This window comes from Xiphias gladius, chromosome 10, assembly GCF_016859285.1.
Source record: "Xiphias gladius isolate SHS-SW01 ecotype Sanya breed wild chromosome 10, ASM1685928v1, whole genome shotgun sequence".
NCBI classification, from domain to species: domain Eukaryota; kingdom Metazoa; phylum Chordata; class Actinopteri; order Istiophoriformes; family Xiphiidae; genus Xiphias; species Xiphias gladius.
In genome coordinates this window covers 4931869-4943975 of record NC_053409.1, presented here as the reverse complement: position 1 = coordinate 4943975, position 12107 = coordinate 4931869, and the positions used below count along the sequence as shown (strand labels likewise).

The following is a 12107-nucleotide window of genomic DNA, read 5'->3' as shown; positions in this document are numbered from 1 at the left end:
GCATTGGATGAAATTAGGGAAATGGTGGATGCAGGACAGGTATGGTACCAGATTTATTCTGTAACTGCCCAATGTCTGATGATGAATTGTAAAAAAGGAGATTTTTAAAAAATGGCAATGAGATGGAGAATAATAGAAATTAATGACTGAGAAGTGCACAATGAAATGGGTCACATGCATTATGAATTCATTTGACATCTCAGCAAATTAAATATTGCTTATTCTGTAGTTGTACTACACTGTGAAATATTATGCAGTTTAGCTCAAAAACTGACCTGTGCTTTCCTCACTGATATTAAAATTCATAAAAGTTAAGAAACAAGGCTAGTGTGACCTCTAATCAGCCTTTCTCTGTCTCCTCTCTCTCAGATCCGGGCCGTGCTGGAGGAGACTTTCAACTTTTCCCAGGTTCCCCAGGCCTTCGAGAAGGTGGAGAAGGGTCACGCCCGAGGAAAGATTGTGGTCAAGATTAGCAAAGGGGGAGATGATTCATAGCATTGAATCTTTGATACTGTGCATTGCTCTGCACAACTACGAAACAAATGAAATAAATGAATGAATCAAGTTCCCAGCTTTTTCTGTCTACAGCTGGAAACAGTACATAAACAAGGTTACTTCTGTTATTGCTTCTCCCTTGAGTGTGTTTTGTAGCTTTCATATATGTTTGGTTGCTGATAATGTGTACACCCTACAAGCACTTTATTAGGAACACCTGTATACCTGCTTATTAATGCAATTATCCAATCCCCAATCACGTGGCACCAGTGCAATGCATAAAATCATTGCACCATATATATAGATAAAGGTCACAAGCTTCAGTTAATGTTTGAATCAAACATCAGAATGGGGAAAAAATGTGCTCTAAGAGACTTTGACCGTGGCATGTTTGTTGGTGCCAGATAGGCTGGTTTGAGTGTTTCTGAAACTGCTGTTCTCCTGGGTGCACAACAGTCTCTAGAGTTTACTCAGAATTGTGCCAAAAACAAAAGACATTGAGTTAGCGGCACTTCTTCTTACGAAAATGCTTTGTTGGTGAGAGAAGTCAGAGGAGAATGACCAGACTGGTTGGAGCTGACAGAAAGGCTACGGTGACTCAGATAATCACTATTTACAACTGTCATGAGCAGAAAAGCATCTCAGAATGTACAACACGTCCAACCTTGAGGCATATGGGCTACAACGGCAAAAGACCATGTCAGATCCCAGTCCTGAGAAATCGGAAGCTGCAGTTGGCACAGGGTTTTGTGTGTGTGTGTGCGTGTGTTTACACACACATATATATATATATATATATATACATATATATATACATATATATATATATATATATATATATATACACACATATACACACACACATATATATATATACACACACACATATATATATATATATATATATATATATATATATATATATATATATATATATACACATATATATATATATACACATATACACACACACATACATATACACACACACATATACACATACATATATACACAGATATATATACATGTATATAATGTGAGCTATATCTCTATGTATATATATATACATATATATATACATACATATATATACACACACATATATACACACACATATATGTATGTGTATATATACACATACATATATGTGTATATGTTTATATGTATATATATATAGATATATATATATATATATATATAGATAGATATATATAGATAGATATAGATATGATATATAGATATAGATATGATATATAGATATAGATATAGATATATAGATATAGATATGACATATAGATATAGATATGACATATAGATATAGATATGACATATAGATATATAGATATAGATATATAGATATTAGATATAGATATAGATATTAGATAGATAGAGAGATATATATCATGAAGTGATACTTTCATACGGTACGTGTGTACAGTTAAAGATGGACATGATAACCATCAGTGAATGTGGCTGCTGCCAAAGGGAGGAAGCTCGTCTTTTTATTCTGCTTTTGATTTTAGACATGTTTTCCTTAATTTTAAAATGTGGTGGGCAATCATCTTATTTTGTGCAAATAATCCAAATATAAATTTGCCTATATCTGCAAACCGGGGATCATAGTGAATGGTTTGTGCCACAAGTAGCTCACTGTAGTGACAGCAATTCCATCCCAGATCCACTGAAGATGTCACTTGACTGTGATTACAGGTACTATAACAGTCTATCTCTGAGTTTCACAGCAACAGGTATTGAAAACCTAAAGAAAAACAGTTTCATTTTCTAAAAAAGACAAAACAAGAAAAAACACTTTTATTTTCATGTGTGACAGTTTCCTCTTTAACATTTGGATATTTACAATCAACAGTGGGCAACAGCCTTATTGCAGTTCTGCTTTGGAATTTAAATTCAAATCTATACAGTTGATGCTTATGTACAACCTAAAGCAGTAAAGTACAGTATTTGTAAAAGTGTAAAAACCTATAAAGTCCTAAAAAGATATCAAAACTTTACAATAGATCATCTTTGATCTACGGTAATTACAAAAAGATAAAAAATCTAAATACATCTTTGAAGTGTAGGCACATCAGACTACATATTGCAGCCACCAGTGTGAAGTATACATTCATATTTGTTAACAGTAAGATCAGAAAACAGACACTGAAAGCATGCAGTAGAAAAAGTACCATAGAGTAAAGAGGTATGCAGCATAGAAACAGGGCAGAGTTTTAACTACATGCAGTCAAAACAGAGAGAGGGAATGGAGTCTTCGGTATACAGTGTTTGAAATCATGTGGCTAATAATTAGCAACAGTTTACATTACTCATTTTTTTTCTTTCTGAAAAAGAGGAAACTACCTGTTTTTCAAAGTTTGACAGAGATGCAGTAGAGAGCTGTGAGGGCCACAGCAGAGCATCTCTTGTCAAAGGATCTCCAAGGTCCACCTTTGGTTCAGTTTTCTCTCATCGAACATGTTGAGGATCACCTGGTTTTTGTCATACTGTTGACCACCTGGGAAAGAGAGACAATAAAACACAGATTTTTTTTCATGATAAAACACGTTTAAACTTTTTACATTAACTGATAAAGTGATATTTTTTTTGCCCACATGTGGCAAAAATAAGTATTGTGAATGTAGAAAAGGCACATAGAATGTGATACTTTCAGATCTATTTTTGATGACACTCAAAGTAAAAACAAAAACAACAAAAATGTTTTCATTGATTTGATTTTTGAGTTTGTTGTGAGTCTTATTTTCTCATAGCAGCAGTTGGTCATTATAGAAAACAAAATAATGAAATCCAAACTACTAAACTGTCAGAACAAATTGTGGTTAAAGCAGCAACTATTTTACAAAAGACAAAACAGACATATGTGAGTGCACTTTGCAACCAGCAATTTTCAACACGGCAACTCCTTAATACACCAGGAGATGGAGCTGCTAGAATAGCAGTGAGCTGTACTGCAGATTGTAATTTAATCTTTTAAATGTATTCCATAAAAACTAACTCAACAATGATAGGCGGGTAAGTTCAAACAAAGCTAACTCACCTTTGACCTCCAGGACCAGATCAGGTTTGAGGTGGCAGCGCACCAGGCCATCTGGGGTGATGTTCCACAGCTGGTTGTCCTTGCCTCGCTCTGGGGAAACACAAAGTCGACTGCCTGCCATCACCATATTGCCTGAGGTCTCCAAGCAATAGTCCTCCACCAGCTGGAGAGAGGGAGGACAGGGAGGATGGAGATGGAGATGGAGATACATTACTAAGTACTAGTTAATCTTCCTCGCTGCTTAAAAACATTTTATTATTATGTTGCAGCAAATTGGTTGTCAACAAAATCTATAAAGAAAACTTATTAAATCATTCTTTTGTCATTTTTGTAAGTGTAAAAAACAAGCTAAATTACAAAGCTCTCACAGAGTACATGCCTTGGATACCTCCGACTCAGCTACCACAATCCCCTTAATGTGTGATTAAGGGGATTAATCAAGCAAAATTAACATTTAGGCACATGATCTTGTCTTACTATCCACCAACTTGCAATGAAATCTGTTTACCATTTTTTGATACATACTGCTAGCAGACGACAAACTGCACTGAAAACACAGCCTGTTTAGTGGAGGTAAGTGGTAAGAATGAAGTCTGTTGGGAATACATGTAATTTCCTGTTTTTCTTATTGTCTGACCACACCATTGTTGTCAAGTACACAGTTAAGTAAAATAACAGTACCAAAGAGTAAAGTATTTTCACTACAGTCATCTTTCAGATCAATGAAACAGTTCCTGCAGAAAAATAACTGCGGTTTTGTTTCCATATGATCACACTTTTTGTACAAGATTCCACTACAGAGACCCTGGTTTTAATTCAGTACCTCTGGGTTGGGTCGTGTATTCCTATGAGCACACTTGGCCGTGTTTGTGCAGGGAATGTAGGTGAAGGTTCTCTTTTTTGTTGTTGCACTTGCAACCCCCACTTATTATTTTTCTCAGTGTAGGTCTTTTTGCAGATGACCGGGCTTGTCACTGTGGGGTGAGTGTGCAATACTAGACTTTTCAGGCTGCACTATGTTTGTTTGTATGTTTGGAAAAATTTGATGGTAATTCTTTGCATTTTGCAGAGCTATAAAAGGAATGGCCTTGTTCACTTCTGTGGGTTCAAAATAGGTTTTGATGCATCTTTTCACAGACGTGAGGGTCAGTACATCAGTAGATTCCTTTAAAGTAACCCTGACCAGTGTTTTAGCAGTTTAGTGTGGTGTTGATATCGTTGAGCACCTTGCAGGTAAGCTGTCCATCCCGATAGAGCCACACCTGCTCTACCTCTCCGGTCTCCTCCACAGCCTGAACCCTCATCAGCTTAATGTCATCCAAAGTTCCTGTCAGGGACATCATACATCCTGTCTCCCTGTTCCGCAGACAGAAGTACATCTGTTTCTGTTGGGAAAAACAACAGAAACAGATGTAAGAAACAACCATATTGTTTGATTTTATTCATGAATACAGTGTATGTCTATGTGATTTACAATTAGATGTGTAACTTGTTTTATTGACCATTTATTAATGTGATAGTGTTTTATTTGGTATTTTATTTATTATAAATCCCTTATTTTAAAATTCATTTCCATGTGAGAAGCAAAACTAAACAAAACAGAAACAGTTGCCGAATGAGACCTATAAGCCCTAAAACACAGGTAGAGAGTTAAGAGAGTAGATTTTGTTTGTTAGATCCATTAGAAGATTATTAATTCTGATTGGCTTATATCTCTCCCTCTATACCTGGAGTAATGGCCGCAGGGATCGTATTTGCTGCAAGTTGCTTAACTTGCACAAATCACCCACTTCACTTGGCTGAAGAAACAGCTGTCGGCCACGGTAGTTACTGCCTTCATACAACACCCACCTGAAGAGAAGAAAGCCAGCCATGAGTGTCAGTTCATCTTTATCAATTTGCATATAAAAATGTGGGATCATGTAAACAATGAACAGTCTTTATTTACATTCCAAGCTGAGCTCCATCTTTGATATGTTAAGTGCTCTTAATGAGAACAGCTCCAGTTCTAAAAACTAAGCTAACACTATTTGTGGGAATGTCACGAGTCCTTGTCAAACCTTTTGCAGCAATATGAAAATAATTTGAATGCTTACCATTAAATCCTTTTGCATGTCTTTAACACATCAGTGGCTAAGGGTTTGGTTAAGTTTTTAGGTAAAAACTCTGGTAATTTAAAAATGTGTTTATATAACCACCCATAACTTTTACTACATAAATTTAAGGTATACTCATATATACAACTGAAGAGTTCAACTGAAAGAAAATAAACATATTTATGCATTACATTAATAACTTCAGTTTTGTTTTGTTATTTGTTATTTTATAACCTGTCAATCAAGTTGGGACTAATAGCAAGAGTTCATTGTGTTTTGATTGCTGGCCATGTGGCTACTTATTTGTTATATTTTGATTATGGTGTGTACCTTTAAAGATACGTGAAATAAGCACAATGGTGGAAATTTAAAAATGGCAACATACATTCCTCCCTCCACCACCAGGGAGCGTATGCACATATCCAGGCCTGCCTGCAGCAGGTTCACAGCTTCACTGGTCAACACCACCCTGCGACCTCTACAGCCAACCTTACTGAACAAGATGATGGAGGGCAGAGAGAACTCCTGGAGAGCAATAAGAGAGAGTGTAAATCACTGATATTCTTGTCCATATCCAAAGTTCACAAATATGTTTTTTAAAATTCTTTTCGATTTACACACATACACAGTACTCACATGTCCAGTGGTGTGTATGGAGCGGATGATAGAGTCTGAGGACAGGAAGCCCATGGCCACTGTGTTGGGGTATTCTCCCTCCTCCAGCACATACATGTTGTCCCTGAACTGGGCTCCTTCATACGCCACCCAGCTGACAAATAAAGACACACACACAAATACCCACACACATTTTTGTTGTGAATAATGTTCTTCAGTTTTGCCAATAACTTGGTATATAAATTTGACATCACTTTTTATAACACTACTTTGTACATTCAACTTCATAGCACTTGTCACTGTCGGGTAAAACTTGGGACCATGAAATATTCATACACTGTGGTTCTAAAAAGGCTCATTAGCAACAAGGTTTGTAGAAAAGAAAACAAACATTTTTTTAGCTTGTTGCCACATCAATAAAATATTACATTTTAGTCTTATAGAACAAAGTGTTTACAGCCAACTATGAAAAACACAACTATTAATTACTACACTGAGTGCCACTGACATTTCCAGTCAGTGTTTGGTGCCAGTTCAGTTGTGCCTACCTGCCAGCCAGCACCTTACAGGACCTGGGCATGAAATCCTCATCCAGAGCTGCTGTGCTGTCCTCTAGAGCTACCAGCCTTCCATGGAAGTCTGGCTCAGAGTACAGCTGAACCTGTAACATACAGTACATCCAAACAGCTTTAATGACCCAGCCAACCCACATAACCAGGGTGATTGAGGAGAAATGTTTTAATCTGTTTTTTATATAGCCTTGATTGGAGGAATGATACCTTGAATTTTTTAGATCCCATCAGCATGTCCTATAGAACAGTGCGGAAGAAAGCATTAGGTACATTCTCTTTGCACTAAGAGGCTTCTTAGAAAAAACATTTAGTTGTTGCTAACATCAACTTTAATGCCTGAACTAATCATTAAACACGATTCTTAAAATAACATCACAGTGGCATATGAAAAACCCAGAATCCTGGTCTTAACTTGTCCTGCAAATTAGGGCTGCATCTAACATAATCTATTATTTTCATTATTGATTAATGTGCCAATTATTTTCTCTATTAAATGCTTAGTAAATGAAACATCAGAAAAACAGTGAGAAATGCACATCATGATTTCCAAAAGCCCAAGGTGATGTCATCAGATGTCTTGTTTTGTCCAACTAATGGTCATAAATGCAAAGAGAGTCAATTTAATATAATGTAAGACCAAAAAAAAGCTGCAAATTCTAACATTTGAGAAACTACAGCCATCAAATGCTTGGCATTTTTGTTTGGAAAATGACTTACAAGATTAACTGAATATGAAAATACTTGCCAAAGAATTTCCTGTCAGTCGACTAATCATTAAATGACTAATTGTTGTAGCTGTACTACAAATCACTTCTTACTTGGAAGACCGGCTGTATGGATGAGATCTTGAAGTTCTGGGCTCCCCAGTCCTCTGGGCTTGCATACAGTCCTTTCTCCAGGACATAGAGCTCTCCATTGAATCCAGGCTTTTCAAATGCCACCCACCTGCCAGCGACACAAAACAACATCCTAAGATGCAAAACACTGCAGTGACAGAGTAATTTATCATTTAACATCATAATCACAACATGCCTTACTGATCTGATTGGTTCTCTGATTAAATCGCTGACTTGAACTGTATGCTATCATTATAAAAACAGAAAGTCCATGCCTCTAAAAGGTTGTAAAGTGATTCGGCAGGCGAGGCAGAGGTGAAGCAAAATGTAAAATGTTACATAATCATACGATAAATGTTCACAAATTCACCCAGCTCAAACATGCAGTTGGCTGTTTCCAAATCTGTTGACTAAAAATGGTGCCATGTTTTGAAGGTATTATTTAAGATAATTATTTAACTTAAAAACTGAAACTTATGTTTTAAACAATTTGGTACTTTACTGTAATTTCACAAACTGTACAGTATGTACTGTACAGTTCTTCTGAAAGAAGCTTGTAATGTACATGTATCTGTAATAGTAACTACAAATTCACTTTTTTTTTAAATAATTACCATCAGTGTAAATCCTTGCCTTCAAGAGATGGAAGCATTTTTTCATCCTTTGTAAAACCTGACATATCACAAATGGATCAATTACACTAGATTATTCATAAATGTATCCTCTAGAGCTGTATGTGTGTGCATGTCTGCGTGTACAGTAACAGAAACCTCAGTCATGTCTGTAAGGTGAGAAGCACACACCCAACAACTGTAAGGGCATGTACGTCAAAGAGATAAAATGTTTCCCTCCTTCGTTATGAAATTTAACCTCACAAGTCATCGTTGTTTTCGTTTTGGGGTTTTTTTTGCAGTTTGACTTACACTCCACCTAAAACGCTGACAGACTGGGTTTTGATACCATGGCCAACGTCCTCCATGTTGAGGACGGGACCCAGCAAGTCCATGTTGAGCCCCAGCTCATCAAAGTTCCGTTCGCTGAACAGTTTAACATGTGGAGATAGGAAATCCTTGGGAAGATAATAACACAGTAAAATAATTAAAAAGTGAAAAGCCAGTTATCTCATTTCAAGTGCCTCATTGTCCAGGAATAAACTCAGGCATACAAGAAATTAAGTTTTTTATGTTTCAAGTTCTTTTAGTATCAATAGAAGAAGGTAGGGCACCATTTAAATGATGACTTCTAGGCTGGATTTTTGTAATTCCTTATTATCAGGCTGTCGCAACAAGTCTTTGAATACTCTCCAGCTGATCCGGAATGCTGAAGCGTGAATACTGTTTGCTTCTCTGCACTGACTTCCTGTAAAATCAAGAATAGAATTCAAGATCCTCCTCCTCCCCTACAAAGCCCTTAATGGTCAGGCACAACCATATCTTAAAGAGCTCATAGTACCCTATTACCCCACTAGAACACTGCACTCCCAGAATGCAGGCTTGCGTGTGGTTCCTACAGTCTAAAAAAGTAGAATGGGGAGGCAGAGCCTTCAGTTACCAGGCTCCTCTACTCTGGAACCATCTTCCAGTCTGAGTCTGGGAGGCAGACACCCTCTCCACGTTTAACTGGAGAGGGTGTCTCTCTCCCTTGTGCTTTCTTGTCTCTCCCCTACTGTCACTTTCTGCAGGTATTTCTGCCATTTGGAGCTGCAGAGTCTGGATCTTTAACTGCAAAAACACCTACTGCCCTCAGGATACTGCTCAACACACACTGCTTCAATTATTATTATTATCATTACTATATTTAGTCTGATTATTATTATTATTATTATTATCATTAGTCTTATTATTGGCCCTATTATAATAATTATTAGTTTAATTATTATTATTATTATATCAAGTTTCTACCTGCTAAATAGGGGTTTTTCCTTGCCGCTGTTGCCAAGTGCTTGCTCAGGGGGTAATGTTGGGTCTCTGTAGATATAACTATAAAGAGCACAGTCTATACCTGCTCTATATGAAAAGTGCACTGAGATAACCTCTGTTATGAGTTGGCGCTATATAAATAAAGCTGAATGATATTGATTTGAACTGAATTCAATTGAATCAGGGAACTGTGGAAGGAGAAGTGAAAATCTGTGCTTTGTGCCAAATATAGAAACGAGATCAAACAAAGATCTTGCAGGTTAATATTTCAGGTGATACTTACTGTGCATATAGGCCGAAGTGACAGGAGCCCATTTTCACATCCTCCCCAGTCACTGCAGTAAGGATACTCCCCCTCTTCCAGGATGTACTGTTGGCCCTCAAAGTCTGCCTCTTGATAGCCCAACCAGCTACAAGGACAAGACAAAGAAATGTTACTTAATATTCATTATATTAAATATTAACTATATATAGAATAACCACCAGAAAGAAAGAGAGAGTGGTGGATTTCTTATTAACGCAATCAGATACTCACAGACCACCAAGTATCTTTATAGACCCCACTGTTGGCATTGTCTTCTTATTCTCGTCAGGTTTGTCTGTTTCCTCTTCTTCCTGTTCTTGCAAATTGTACACATCACTGTCCACCTCTATGCACTCTCCATCAAAGTTGGGCTTCTCAAACACTAAGGCCTGGATGAGAGAAGGAGAGGAAGGAGTTAAAAATAAGTCTCAGCTGCAGACAGAGGCCTTATACATGTTTATATGAGTTTGTGCCCCTACATGTGTTTTTGGCCGATTCCTTTCCCAGGGCAGAATGTCATTCATTCCACAGATCACAGTGAAAAACAAAATATATCTTAACATACTGTATCTCACATTTGTCAATCTACCAATGTAAGGTACATAGGCTACACAATACATACTTTAGGCTAGAGCTTTCAGCATACTAGAGGTACAATGTAAAAAAGTGCTTGGATATGCTGTTATTTCCTTGAGCCTTCTCTTCCTTGAGCTGTATCTAGGATACGTATAGTCTTCCCACTGCAGGAACTTTCCCAGGAAAGTTCCTACAGTGGAACTTTCCTTTCCCAGGAAACCCTTTGAGAGACTCAGGGACATTATGTGTGTTTCAACCGAAGGAGCTAGGGACTGATTTTAGTTCCTGTAGGACAGTTTGAGGTGTAAAACAAGTCCCTGCGCTGGGGGTAGCACTTTATAATTGTTCAGGAATTATCGGGAAGGAGTTTGTAGTGTTGACCATCTCTGATTGGTCAAACAAAGACACAGCATTTGCTACAACGTAAACAGGACGAAGGGACATTAAAATGTTAGTTATGTTGTTGGCTTCCCTACTAGTTTAAAAAAAGGAGAGAGATGGGGACAGATAGTAAAACAGAGAGAGTGTAAAAGAGGGAGCAAGGGTCAAGCTAGCCAGGGAATTAGAGAGAGATAAGAGAAACAAATGAACAAGGTAGTTTCACTGTTTTCATGTACTAAAAAATAAATAAACATCAAACAAGTCATCTGCTGTGGAGACACAGTGGTGTTCTAGAGATTTTACATTCCTTTTCCACCTCTGCATGTCTCCTGCTTATTAATTTATCACATCCCACTCAAACATCAGAGTCACGCAATAGTAAATACAAGGAACAGGATGAATCTGCGTTGTTGATTCTTTGTGTGAGAAAATTTCAAATGCCACTGTTGTTTATCAATCTTGTCATCTGACTTATTTGCCTAATGCTTGGTTCTTCAGATGGGAACACAAACAAGAATGCACAAAGTGGACTTAGTTTAATTACTCTTGTTCCATAGTTCCTGGAATATTTTGCTTGAAAAATGTTGTTAGCTCCTGATTCGTAACTCATGAGAGTGAACAACATATTTTGGGTAATTTACTGGCTGAACTTGAAATTACAGTCACAACTACTTTGAAATCACATAGTGACCCGCTTATCTTTGCAGTCAATTTGACAAAAGACTCAAATATACTCAGCCTTGCCTTCACAGAACTCTGTGCATTTCTGTAAAAAGCCGATATTGATAGATGCAAGAGTTGTAATGTAATGCAGAACAAACCTTGACTTCATGAGGATGCTCCACCCTTATTGCTCCCTGAAATGGAGAGACACACATTTTTTCAGACAAAGACAATCGTAAAAATGACAGTATAGTAAAAACATATATCGATACTTCATGTACCGTACCATTCGGAGGGGTCTGAGAGACCCAATGAAGGGCTCAGAGAAACCCCAGTTCTCTGGGCAGCAATACTCGCCCACCTCCAGCACTCCTACAAAACCTTCAAAGCTTGGATCAGTATACACCAGCCAGCTAAAGATACACAGAGACAACATTGGAGAGAGGGTGAGAAAAAGAGGAAAGGTTAGCAGGGTAGCTTATTCAATTCAATTAACACGAGTGCATGACCATTTAGTGACTTTTTCTTCACAGTACTTCAGAGAGACAAACCTGTCTTATCCTATTACATAATGAAGGTACTAAAATCAGTGCTTTCA

The 12107-nt window shown here is 37.3% G+C and overlaps 2 protein-coding genes across 6 annotated transcripts in view; one reads left to right on the top strand and one right to left on the bottom strand.

Annotated features, from left to right (window-relative positions):
• The window catches only part of rtn4ip1 (reticulon 4 interacting protein 1), a 12200-nt gene extending 11593 nt beyond the window's left edge, over nucleotides 1-607 (top strand). For all 4 annotated transcript variants that reach the window (XM_040137309.1, XM_040137311.1, XM_040137308.1 and 1 more), the window contains 2 exons: nucleotides 1-39; nucleotides 370-607. The exon at nucleotides 1-39 is cut by the window's left edge and continues 54 nt beyond it. In XM_040137309.1, the coding sequence (XP_039993243.1) occupies nucleotides 1-39; nucleotides 370-495 (165 nt within the window). In that variant the 3' untranslated portion in view covers nucleotides 496-607. The remainder of the gene's footprint in view (nucleotides 40-369) is intronic.
• Nucleotides 608-1911: 1304 nt separating this feature from the next.
• The window catches only part of crybg1a (crystallin beta-gamma domain containing 1a), a 42252-nt gene continuing 32056 nt past the window's right edge, over nucleotides 1912-12107 (bottom strand). The window contains exons 10-23 of one of the 2 annotated variants that reach the window (XM_040137250.1): nucleotides 11796-11922; nucleotides 11668-11703; nucleotides 10121-10278; nucleotides 9869-9995; nucleotides 8590-8735; nucleotides 7649-7775; nucleotides 7038-7067; nucleotides 6807-6919; nucleotides 6280-6412; nucleotides 6029-6168; nucleotides 5275-5398; nucleotides 4774-4932; nucleotides 3548-3710; nucleotides 1912-3007 (exon numbers count right to left, since the gene is read on the bottom strand). In XM_040137250.1, coding sequence (XP_039993184.1) covers nucleotides 2919-3007; nucleotides 3548-3710; nucleotides 4774-4932; nucleotides 5275-5398; nucleotides 6029-6168; nucleotides 6280-6412; nucleotides 6807-6919; nucleotides 7038-7067; nucleotides 7649-7775; nucleotides 8590-8735; nucleotides 9869-9995; nucleotides 10121-10278; nucleotides 11668-11703; nucleotides 11796-11922 — 1672 coding nt within the window. In that variant the 3' untranslated portion in view covers nucleotides 1912-2918. Of the gene's footprint in view, nucleotides 3008-3547; nucleotides 3711-4773; nucleotides 4933-5274; nucleotides 5399-6028; nucleotides 6169-6279; nucleotides 6413-6806; nucleotides 6920-7037; nucleotides 7068-7648; nucleotides 7776-8589; nucleotides 8736-9868; nucleotides 9996-10120; nucleotides 10279-11667; nucleotides 11704-11795; nucleotides 11923-12107 lie in introns of those variants that run through there. The other variant, XM_040137251.1, reaches the window with a different exon arrangement.